The 12546-nt window shown below is 35.9% G+C and overlaps 1 protein-coding gene across 1 annotated transcript in view; it reads left to right on the forward strand.

Moving 5' to 3' along the window:
- Positions 1-12546, forward strand: part of uvrag (UV radiation resistance associated gene) — a 105962-nt gene that overhangs the window by 38574 nt on the left and 54842 nt on the right. The window contains exons 9-12 of the mRNA XM_079862114.1: positions 3623-3707; positions 6320-6407; positions 6802-6862; positions 9590-9755. Coding sequence (XP_079718240.1) covers positions 3623-3707; positions 6320-6407; positions 6802-6862; positions 9590-9755 — 400 coding nt within the window. The remainder of the gene's footprint in view (positions 1-3622; positions 3708-6319; positions 6408-6801; positions 6863-9589; positions 9756-12546) is intronic.

The following is a 12546-nucleotide window of genomic DNA, read 5'->3' on the forward strand; positions in this document are numbered from 1 at the left end:
TTTGACGTTGTTATGATCGGTAGTTGCGCTCTGGACCGTGGGCCTGTAAACGTCAGATGCAGAGGGACTCCACAAACGAATGGGAAAATGTAAAGTGCTACAGAAAAAAAAAAGTGGTACAGAGTGAGGGGACACACTTTTACTAGTCCTTTTGGTCATTAGAACACGAAACACCTGCTGGCTTCACCATGTTTCCTGAGGTTTAGCTTTCATGGCAGTTATTGCCACAATGTCTCGATGTCATTGGCGGGATAAAAAAAAGCTTTGTCAATGAATAAGTTCATCTGTAATTTTCATTACCAAGATTTACCGTGTGTATGTGGAACATAAAAGATGGTGTGAACATTGTGTCAGTGTATTTATTGTTTTTTCCTTACAATGGAAGTCAATCACTATATTTCCATCCACCTATTTGTATGAAAATTCATGTGCATAAAAAACGTATGCGCTCCACTGAGTCAGATATTTTTTTTAAATAAAAATAAAAATAAAATAAGAAGAAATGTGCGTAAACTGCGATGAAAACACATTTACCGCAACAAAAAAAGTCATGTGACTTTTCCTCAACAGATCATGTGATTAGTGAAAATCTCACAGCATCTCAGATGTTGTTTTGGTCATTATGAAATGCCTGAACACAAGATAACATGGCAGTGTTTATAGCATTTTGTCAGTAATTTATGATTTACGAAAAAAGATTGCAGCAACTTCCATTGTTCTTACAGATATTTTGCGCCAATTTCCTAGGAAGTGACGATTTTCTTCTAGTGAAAACATGCACTGGAAACATTGCTTTTATTCACAAATGTTTTTTTTATTTATTTATTTATTTTTTTGGATTGAAACAGAACTTATGCGGTCCGGTGTTGTTTTGATCCTCATTAACATTGTAGGGATAAAAACAAGTGAAACATAATGTCTTCAAAATGTCTTCACTGGTTCCACAGCATGAATGATGACAGGATTTCTATTACTGGGTGAACTATTCCTTTAACCTCTGCTTTCTCCCGAGCAAACTCAGATGACTTCCTGCCAGTAGTCTTTAGGAAAGGTGTGGGCGGCGAAGAGGAGGCCTTAACCTGGTGCTGACAACTCTGATGGTCGAGAGAGACGATATTACTAAAGCAGAGTGTGTCATAGGGGATCATTTAAAGAGAACAAGTAGAGAACAAAAGCATTTAGACCTTTCAGTCTTTTTCTCTGCCTCTGGCTCTCTTTTTCTTTTTCCTGCCTTATCCTAATGAGAGGTTCAAGGCTTTGCATATGGGACCGCTTTGCTCCAGCGACAATCATCTCTTTCAATTTCCCTGGTTCACACCTCCAATGTCTTCAGAAAGACAGCACCAGGGCCCAGGATGTCCCGCCATGCATTGCTTTAGGACAGAAAGATCCCACAGAGCTGTAAAAGAGAAGAGAATGTGAGGCATATTATAAAGCAGACACTCTCTGTTTTTACAAGTGCGGGTCAGAACAAAAGAGTTTAGCCTTTTTTTTTTTTTTTACCAGACAGTCTGCTTTGATTTTCTCTCCCCACTCTCATCTTCCCTCATCTTCTCATTTTATGTAAGTGAAGTGGAAAAGAACAGACAAGAATCAACTCTTTAAAGGAATAGTTCACCCAAAAATGAAAGTTGTCTTCGCTTACTCTCCCTTATGACATTCCGATCCCCTGTGACTTTCTTCTGTGGAAAAAAAAAAGTAATTTCAAATTTTTTTCATGCAGGTCTCTTCCATACAATGTCAGTTTTGTTTTTAATGTTTTTGTAACTTCTCATGGTCACCAAGGCTGCATTTATTTGATAGAGTAAAACAGTAATATTGTGAAATATTATTACAATTTTCTATAACTGTTTTCTATTTTAATATATTTTAAAATATATTTTATTCCTGTGATGTCAAAGCTGAATATTCAGCATCATCATTACTCCAGTCTTCAGTGTCACATGATCCTTCAGAAATCATTCTAATATGCTGATTTGAAGAAACATGTCTTATTATTGACATTGAAAACAGTTGTACTGCTTCATATTTTTGTGGAAACCATGATGCTTTTTTTTTTTTTCAAGATTCTTTGCGGAATATAAATTTCAGAATCATTTCAACATCGTTTATTTGAAACAGAAATCTTTTGAAACATCGTAAATGTCCTTACATTCACTTTTGATCAATTTAATGTGTCCTTTCTGAAAAGTATTAATCTTTCTGATCCCAAACTTTTGAATGCTACATGTATATTTATATACAGTATATGTATGTATGTGGTCTTATGGGGACCTGAGGCACACCACACTTCTTCCTATCCTCCTTTTGATCCATCTATAGAGAGAATTTCAAATCTCCTCCTCTCTTTATTTCTCACTCATTGATCTCTCTTGCTTTCTGTCTCGATCTCTATTTTCCCTCTTCTGTGAATATAATGTATAATATGTAATATAGTGTCTGAAATAATGAACCACAGCAGTATTGCAAAGAAGTGGGCCTGACACTTGGATTCCACAGCAACTCATACTGGCGTACACACACACACACACTCCTGGCTGATGCTTTGATGACATGGGGGTGGTGTGGCCATGCAGGCCGGGTTGGAAAATGTCTTTTGAACACCATCAGCAAAACCCTTAGATCCAGTAAATCTGGGCAGTGTGTCTTTCCAGCAAATCAGATGGAGATTTACTGTTCTGTTTTCCTTGAATGTACACAAACATACTGGAGTTCTGCACAGAGCGAGACTATTCTATTAATAATAGAGACTATTATTTTGCACATTTGAAATTTAGGGGTTTTAATAATTCATTGTTTTTTTTGGAGATCTGTTTCAGGGTGTGTTGAACTTTGGGCACTTTTATGTGCCAGAAAGTCACATTGTTTTTAATGTTATTTTATTTGAGTTTTTACCTTTTACCAGACCCAGGTAGTCAATCTTAAAATCTGCTAAATAACGAAACTATTCATTTTAAATGTAAGATTTTAAAATAATTTGAAATAAACCTTTTAAATTTTTACCAATTTTTACACAAATTTACCTCCGTTATGGAATCATTTCCACCACAACCAACAATTTTGCTCCCAATAATGTTTTAACAAAATTTTGTATACTGAGATGAAATGGAAAAATCAAGTAAATAGAATATTTTAAAACCATTTTTATTTTCAAGTTCACAAGGTCAAAGTTCTCAAAGAAACACCCATAAATGTGCTCAAGTTCAATCACAACACAATCACAATTGCAGGATTTCATCATTAAAACCTGTCAGACATTTTGTAATCTAAGCGTGTCTTATCCTGCTCCCGGGACTCGTTATCCAAATTTCATGTTGGGAGTGTTTTTGATTATATGGTCTCGTCTTTTTATTATAATTCTGAGCAGTTATATTTATGTTTAAAAAAAACCCCTACAAGCATTTTTTGAATCTTAATTAGTTTTATGTTGCCTGTAGAGGAAATGTTTTTATAATGATGAAAGACTGCACAATTTATGACAGCACAATTTAATAGACTGCTATCAAAATGAGACACTCCTACCCACCTGTACAAACACACACGAGACTACCTGTTCATTCACCTCATTCCCGTCTTTTCTCTCTCTTTTATTCTCTCCACCTGTCTGTGTTGTTCTCCTTAGAGGAGGCGTCGTCTACCAAGCACCAGGGTCTGGAGTCTGAGCACAAGTCTTTGACGGAGTTGCAGAAGGAATGCACTGCCAAAAGGTGAGTGATCGTCACCCTGCAATTATCCGTCCCTCTCTTTTCTCGTTTTCTACCCTCGAGTCCAGTGATCTCACATCTGTCAGACATTACCGTGATGGGCCGCAGAACTGGGCGCTCCTTCATTCTGTCGTTTTTTCCGAGCGCTTTGGGAGATTATACGGTCAACTCAAGCAGACTGAGGACATGCTGGATATGTTTGTGTTTTCCCACCCACTCAAATTGCATAGTGTGACAATAAGCAGATTATGTTGTGCCAACCTTAATGGGTTTGACACGACCCAAAGGGTCACACACAGTGGGCTGACCTCTGAAATAATGCATTTGTATGTCTGGTGGTGTTCATCTGCCTCTTGTTTGAAGCAGAGTTGTCAGGTCTCGGGTAATACTGCCGTAAACATTGCTATTCATTTCGTATTTTTGCCTTTTATTATAGATTGCAACATTCAATAGAGGAGAAACGCAATTATGAAATGATATAATCCAGTTCAAATGTTTCAACCCAGTTTATATATTATTTATATAGTCATAAATCATAGTTCATTCATTTGACCATAGGAGAACCGGCTGAGCCTGGTTTCTCCCAAGGTTTTTTCTCCATTTCTGTCACCTTATGGAGTTTATCACTGTCCCCAATGGCTTGCTTAGTGTGGGTTTATAAGACACTTAAAGTTTAGTAATATTATTGATTTAACTGCACAGACACTATTGGATGGGAACAAAACTTGATCTGAATTGAGCAGGATGATGACCTCTGTTTTCTGCAGAGTTGCTTTATAACTGAATCAATTGAATTGAATCAACATTGAACTGACTTATAGGTGAATTGAATGCTTTTCATAATTGAACTTTACACAGTTACTGAACTGAAGTGACTTCAGCTGAATAACGGCGCTGTATTAATATTTATTATAAAATACAAAAACAATTTTAATTCATCCCCCTTAAAGTACCATCACTACAGCCATACACATTCAGACAGATGTCTCATGTTGATTCACACCTCGTGCTTTTTTGGCACATCGAATACCCACTTCCAGTAAAGACAGATCGAGTTATGTTCACAGTTTAACAGTGGTTGTTTTGACCAGATTTTGGGTGGTGTAGAGCAGGCCTGGTAGACCCACATGGAAGCTATAGTCCAGTAAGGAAGGTATATCCTTCATACCTCATCATTATTTCCTTCCTGCCTCCTTCTCATGACTGTAAATGAATACCACATTATCCTCTATCATTACTCTTCATCTTTCTCCTCAAGTCATAGAACCAGTAGCTGAAAGCTGAACATGAAAAGTAAACATTTTTTCAACCCCTTCCACCTCACCTAGACAGGTCTTGGTTTAGCTGTGCCCGTCCTGAGGTAATGGTGTGTCCCTTACTTGACAGATGTGTTCTGATTAGGGTTGGTTGTACCATTGGAGGATGGGGTCAGAGTGGAGGAAGTTCATTGTAATTTGGCAGTTATGATAATTGAGTAGCTCTTACCATTACTAGAGAGATGATTCAGAGCATCATTAGCGAAGTGAACTTCCTGAAGCCAATATAAACATTGCAATTAATTCTTCTTCTCTTTCCTCCTCTTGTTCTTTTTCTCTTTCGTCTCTGTCATTGTGACTCCCTGTTATTTCCTGTCTTGCAACTTTCTTTTGCTGGTTATACAGTGGCCCCAAAAAGTATTAAGTAACTTTTGACACTAAAATCATACTTAAGATGTGCATTTCATTTTGTTCGATAAATATAAATATCAAACCAAGTGACATCGGCACACAAATGTCATCAGAGCTTGATTTTTGTAGCCATTTTTTTCAGTAACTTTTAACCAAATGGTCCGAAATTTGTTTGTTTTTAGTGGATGTATGAACACACAGGTTTCCTAGTACATTATATGTACATATTTATTCATTTTATATAATGATGTAATAATAATAACAACAGCAACAATTTTTATTATTACTATTATTTAAATTTATTTTTATTTATATATTGAAGTTATTTTATTTATTATTATTATTATTATTATTATTATTATGGTTATAATAGTAATAATATAACTAATAATAATGTATTAAATAATATCAATGTAGATAAATAAATACATATTATTAATGTATTATATAATAATTAGGGCTGTCGAATGATTAATCGCGATTAATCGCATCCAAAATAAAAGTTTGTTTTTACATAATATATGTGTGTGTACGGTGTATAATTATTTTCTATATATAAATACACACACATGCATGTATATATTTAAGAAATATTTGCATGTATATACTGTGTATATATATTTATATTATATATAAATATTTTATATATAAATAACACATTTTTCTTAAATATATATGCATGTGTGTGTATTTATATATATAGAAAATAATTATACTCCATACACACACATATATTATGTAAACACAAACTTTTATTTTGGATGCGATTAATCGCGATTAATCGTTTGACAGCCCTAATAATAATATATGAGTAAATAAAAATAAAGATTAATCATTTATTATTATATTATTATTTTACTCATAATAATACAAATAATATATGTCTGTTTACACTTAATTTAAATATGGAGTGAAAGATCTTGAAGTTCTGTGTTTGTTCCTCAACAGAGAGCTGTTTCTGAAGTCGAACGCCCAGCTCACCTTCCGTTGTCGTCAGCTTATATCAGAGCTTTCCTACATTTATCCCATTGATGTGGTGAGTGTTTAACTCCACACACAAACAATGTGTTCTCATGTTGTGCTGATTGCTGGAGCGTGTGGCATGCTGGGAATATTAGAGGTCTGGGTCTTTGCGGACTGGCTTTCCGTTACTGGCTTTTAACAAGTTTTGGTTTCTCACCATTTCAGGATGACCTAGAACTACTGTTCAGTGTGTACGCTGCCTGGTACCCACAGAGTCCCGCTGCCAGTCAAATCAGTTTACAAAATAAAGCCACTGAAAATGAGCAGAAAACCACATTCAGACCAAACTATCCTCTGCCAAGCTTTTTCAGTCGATGTATGAAGGATTTGATTTATCGGCTGCTCATGCTGTTCCAGAATGCTGTGCTCACTACTGCTTTTCAACTGTTTTCTTTTTCTGTTTGCAGAACAATCAGAACGATTATGTGATTTGTGGTGTTAAACTGCCCAATTCTGAAGACTTTCAAGGTGAGTTTTGAATACCTGAGAAACATTTGAATTGGGTATCCTGAGTTGTGACAGACTGATTTACTAATTAACCAATTAATTGTTTTTGTTACTATATATTTTTTAGTGTTTGCTCTCACTTGAGTCAAAAAAAATCTTCAAACAGCTCGACAAAGCTCACATTTTCCGTTCTCAAATATATTGAGTGAATTTTGAATAATGTTATTAAATCCCTAACATTAATTAGGAAGCTTCAGTAAGTTGTTGTGCTGTGTCAAATCATGCTATGGTTTTTAGAACTTCTTTCTGGTTTTATATTTCCAAGCATTTAGGCTTGGCGTTTGTGCTTGGTGGACGATAAAATGAGCTCAGAATTGTGTTCACACTTGTTGTTCGGTTCACTTAGTTCTTTCAGTCTGGATTGCAAAAGAAAATTATATATTTAGTCCTGGTTCGCTTAGCATTCACACTGTCATTCTTAACAACGTTTTAAAAGAACCAAACCTGCTTAGTGTGAACACACCCTTACATTGGTGGAGGAAACTGAGCCAAGCTGTTTAATCAGTTTATATTTGGCCATTTTGAAATTATGATCGTGCCCGCTTGGTCAATTAACATACAGTGTTAACTGTCCAAAATATACTGATAGCTCATATCAATAATTTCAGTCGCTTTTGAGTGAATTTCGAGAAACTTCCCATGAATTTTGGGGGTTTAAATGTCTCATTTGATGTCATTAAATTGTATTACAGTATATCATGCATTAAAAAAGTCAGAAATATTTGTCAGATTTCTTTGCATTGTCAACTCTGGTCCACCGTCACTCTCTGAATTAAATCAGTTCAGAATCAGATACAGCGAATCTAGACTCATCTGGTGAGGAGCTTTTGAATCCCCAGTCAGTTCTGCTTCACTGGCTGTAATTCTCTGGATTTCTGTGTTTCTTCAGTCTGGCTGTGGATCACAGGCTCCAGGCCATCAATCAATCATCCTCCTCTGTTCTGATCAATGAAGCCCTGTGTCCATGGAACCCTTCAACTTGTGGTTAAGAGTGAGCTCACTCTAGTCAGTTATTCACACAGCAAGAACCGTGGTCGGACCTTCTGACTTCTCGCATTATATGAGAGAAAAGGATTTTATTAGGGCATTCATCTCCCAGTTCCCTATAGTTAGGCATTTGGGGTTTTTAATAAGGAGAATGAATTGTGTGTGATGGGTACAAGTGATGTCCTTTGTTGTGCTGGCTGTGGGGAGAGTTATTCATCTCATTTCCCATGTGTCCTTTAGGCAGCACTGTATGTGTCGCAGAGAATCAGGTTTGGCTTTTTTCAGGCAAGGGAGGCATGACTTCAAAAGAACAGAGGTTAATGGAAGCCAGGTTGAACCGCGCACGCAACAAAACGCATATTCACATACATGCATATACAGTCCTTCACATATGTGGCTTTTGCTTGTCAGTTTTCTCATTCATGCATTTTGAAAGCACAAAATGACAACTCGTATGCATATACAACTTATTTCTTATACAAAATAAGTCTCACACAGCTTTCCATAAGTGATATGGTCTGTGTCCACAGCGCTTTGTTTTCATCTGCAAATGCATGGCTGTTCTAGCCTGGAAACTTTCTGAAAGCTGAAATGTAGTGAGTACAATGGAGCATGTGTAGTTTAAGGGGTGTTCTGGGAAATGTAGTTTGGATGCATGTTTATGATAAAGCAGAAGTGTGTGTGTGTTAGGAAAAAAAGCTTTTTGCATTTTTTTCTTAACACGTAATTACTAGTTGACCTGTTGTCCTTTCAGTTGCTTAGCAACTAAATATTTTTTGCTTGGCATTTGGGCTTTTTATTTGAATTTGCTAGAAATGCCCCAAAAGGTTGCTGTTCAGACTGAAATGGGGCCATCAGAGTGATTTAGATTGCATATAATTATTTAGGAAATGCACACGTTGGAGTGTGATTATACACATTTAAAGACAGAACACTAACATTAAGCCGATCCTTGTTTTCAGAGTAGCTTTTAGCCTCTGGTGATGCCTTTGACCCCATCAGGAAAGGGCATCGCTGAGGTGAACTGAACTTTTGCATGGTATTAGGTTATTATGCGGCTCCCTATTACTCAAGGGCCCTAAGGAGATAAAATGAATGGCCTTCATCAGCTTCCATCAACTTAACAAATGGCCTCTGATTTACAGCTTCAGATTGGAGTGAATTAACTTCAATTGTTGTGACTCATCCTTTAAACCAGAATGTACAACTTTTGACCTCATCTGAAATGAAGGTTGTAGCACTGTATAAAATAAATAACCATTTTTGGATTACTAATATTTTTTGCATAGTGACATTTATTTAATGCTCTCTTAAAAAATGTCTTATATGAATTATTAGACACTATTATTAGGCCCAGATGTTATTACAATATATATTTTTTAATATTTAGAATTGTATTTGTTTGTTGTAGTGAATTAATATTTTGTTTTGCAGATTTTATTCTAAAAGCTCTATAATAATAATAATACATTTGTAATGCAGAGGGATATGGGTGGGAAATGTTGCAATGCAGAAAAATCTTAATGGTTCTAAAACAGGTATTTCATTCCTTTTTGATTCTGGTTGAATATGACCGGGAGCTTACTTTGAGATTCACTCGTTTACTGTCTTCTTGGAGTTTTATTTGCACTTAATTTTTCTTTTATTTGAACAATTTTTCTAACAAATTTACCAATGTTTTTTCTGTGTTTTCCACTGCAGCAAAGGATGATGGGAGTATTGCAGTGGCTCTGGGTTACACGGCACACCTGGTGCTGATGATGTCGTTCTTCCTGCAGATTCCGCTCAGGTATCCAGTCATCCACAAGGGTTCCCGTTCCACCATCAAAGACACCATCACCGACAAACTCACAGAGAAGGAGCGAGAGTAAGAATGTTTTTTGCGATTCTTTGCGTGTATTGCTCACCGATTATTTGGACTATGTTTTTCAAAAGTCTGTAAATCTTTTTTCCCCTACGTTTTATTAACAGTTTTAAGCAGAAAAGCATCAAAAACAAACCAATTGATTTATCTTATGCATTACACTCTAAAGACTTAGAGAGGGATATTCATGCATCTTTTTGCACCTGCGGTTTATGGCTCTGTGTAATTTGTACACCTGTCTGGTTCAATATGTGTGTTCAGGGGTGGTTTAAGGCCCATCTTGAATTAAACGCTACTTAAACGCCACAGGATTCTGGCTTTCATGTGCCAGCCCTGAGCCCCTTGCCTCGCTTTCATCCATTCCTCTTTAAGTCTATTTTCTTTCATCTTTTTCTCTCATCCTCCTTCCCTGTAGATTTACAGTCTGTTGCAGCATGGGAGATAAATAGCATCCTCGAAATAGGGTCTCTTGCTTAAGTTTTTGTATAATATATTTGCGTATCTTACTAATTGACACATTTTGTCTAAGTGGCAGAAGTGCTCCACTTATGGGAATTGAAATAGATGTATATCTTTTTAAAGATTCTTCAGTATTTTTTTTATAGTATTTTAGTTGTTTGTACTGTTTTACTTTTAAGAAAAGTGCCTTTTGTCACGTTTATTGATTGTAAAAAGAGGGCAGGAGGCGATAGGGAATTATTAAGGGCTGCAACTAACGATTATTTTGATAATCGATTAACATATTGATTATTTTTTTTCCGATTAGTCATTTAATCCATTGATTATTTTCTAATAAATAATAACCGTAACTTCTGCCATTTAATCTTTTCAATGTTTTATTCAAACATTTTCTCATATAATACTTACCAACATGAAAAATGAAGTGCCAAGGATTCAAAGTCATCTATCAATGTGATGCGTCCTAGAATTGTTGCAAACCAGACTCAAACTTGTGTTGTCTGAATGAGCACCACAACTCAACGTGTTGGCACATACCACTAGGCCATGGCTTTGACTTTTTTCTTCTTCTTGTAATGACTACATCATGATGAGTCATTTTCATTAACCCATGAGTCATAGGTGCATTGTTGTTATTTGGAGATAGCAATATGACTGTGTTAATGCTTGTAAGGTTCATTCTATTCCTCCAAGTCTGTTGGTAAACAGTTTTACTTTTGATATCCATCTTAAGTCCATGTTTATAACTTTAGCGGCTAGAGTAACATTTCATCATATAATGAGATTTTACGCAACTTTTAAAGCCACCACCATGAATGCAGTCTTGTCCCCCTAATCTTCATAGTTTCATGTTAAATTGCATCCTCAGGGTGTGATGTTGCCCTACCGTGTCTTAAGATACTTGTAATTTGACTTTTTGTGTGAATGCTATGCTGTGTTTGCCATGGAGACGGATACATACTCTTCAGGCTTGGCCTTTGGGGTCCGAAGACCCTGGCATTTGAATGCCAGAATGTGTGGGCACTGCAATTACGGCGCCGGCTACCCTGTTGAAATTATTGTTTTTCTGTGTTTTGGTGCCGTAACTAAGCATGAGCGATCCAAGAAGCGAGGCTGCTGGTGTGTGCTGATTACATGTCTGTGGTGCACATGCCCAGAGAGGTATCGCATTCCTGCATTCCGCACATGGCGAAAAGCCCCTTAATGAAACTCGCAATAAAATTGGATTGTTATAATCAGATGGGCCCCTTTTTGAGTGACGGGTCGAGATGCCTTTCTCTGCTTTTGATGTAGGATTAATGGCTGATTTCAACAGCTTATAAATGAGGAGGAAGAAGATGAAGAGGTGAGAGAGAGGGGGGCAGAAAGAATAATCCTGGATTGTGCCAGCTCTTCTCCTCTTCCCCTCTTCTACTCACGCTGAAGTACTCGGAAATGACTCATGAAACACAATAATTGCATGACTTGATTGATTTTTTTCAACTTTCATTTTTAATTTTGATTTGCTACAATGGCATTTGGCAGGCATTTTTATCCAGTGTTACTTACCATTGCATTCATGGTATATATAAAAAGTTTATGCTCTCCCTGGAAACCTAACCCATTATGTTGTCATTTTTAGCGCCATGCTGTATTGTTTGTGCTACAGGAACCCTGCGGTCCGATTGGGACACTTTTGAAAAACAGGTGGTGCAACACAATGACATAATGCGACGCAATGTACCACCAAAGATATCTATCTAATAATAATAATAGTAATAATATTAATATTAATAATACAGTACCTTTTAAAAGTTTGGTGTTAGTAAGATTTAAAGAAATACTTTTATTCAGCAAGGATCCATTAAATAATAATAAAAATGTGAGTGTAAAGACATTTATAATGTTACAAAGGATTTCTATTTTAAATAATTGACGTTCTTTTGAACTTTGTTTTTAATCAGCATATTAGAATGATTGTTCTGAAGGATCATGTGACACTGAAGACTGGAGTAATGATTCTGAAATTATAGCTTTGCCATCATAGGAATAAATTACATTTGTATATGTATTATTAGAAAAGAATTACTTTAAACTGTAATAATATTTCACAACATTACTGTTTACTGCATTTTTTTTTTTAAATGCAGCCTTTTTTCACAAACATTAAACAAATCTTACAAAAATCTGTTTAGAAATATATTTTCTAAACATCTAATTTAGAGTGTTAGCTTAAACTACACATCATTTGATAATAAATGCAACTAAAAGCTTGCTACAGTTTTGAAAGCAGCTCAACTTTTAGGCTACTAAAAATGTAGTTAACCCTTGTGTTATGTTGGAATTCTGTGCACTC

The sequence above is a fragment of the Squalius cephalus genome (genome assembly GCF_949319135.1).
Source record: "Squalius cephalus genome assembly, chromosome: 24".
Lineage (NCBI taxonomy): Eukaryota > Metazoa > Chordata > Actinopteri > Cypriniformes > Leuciscidae > Squalius > Squalius cephalus.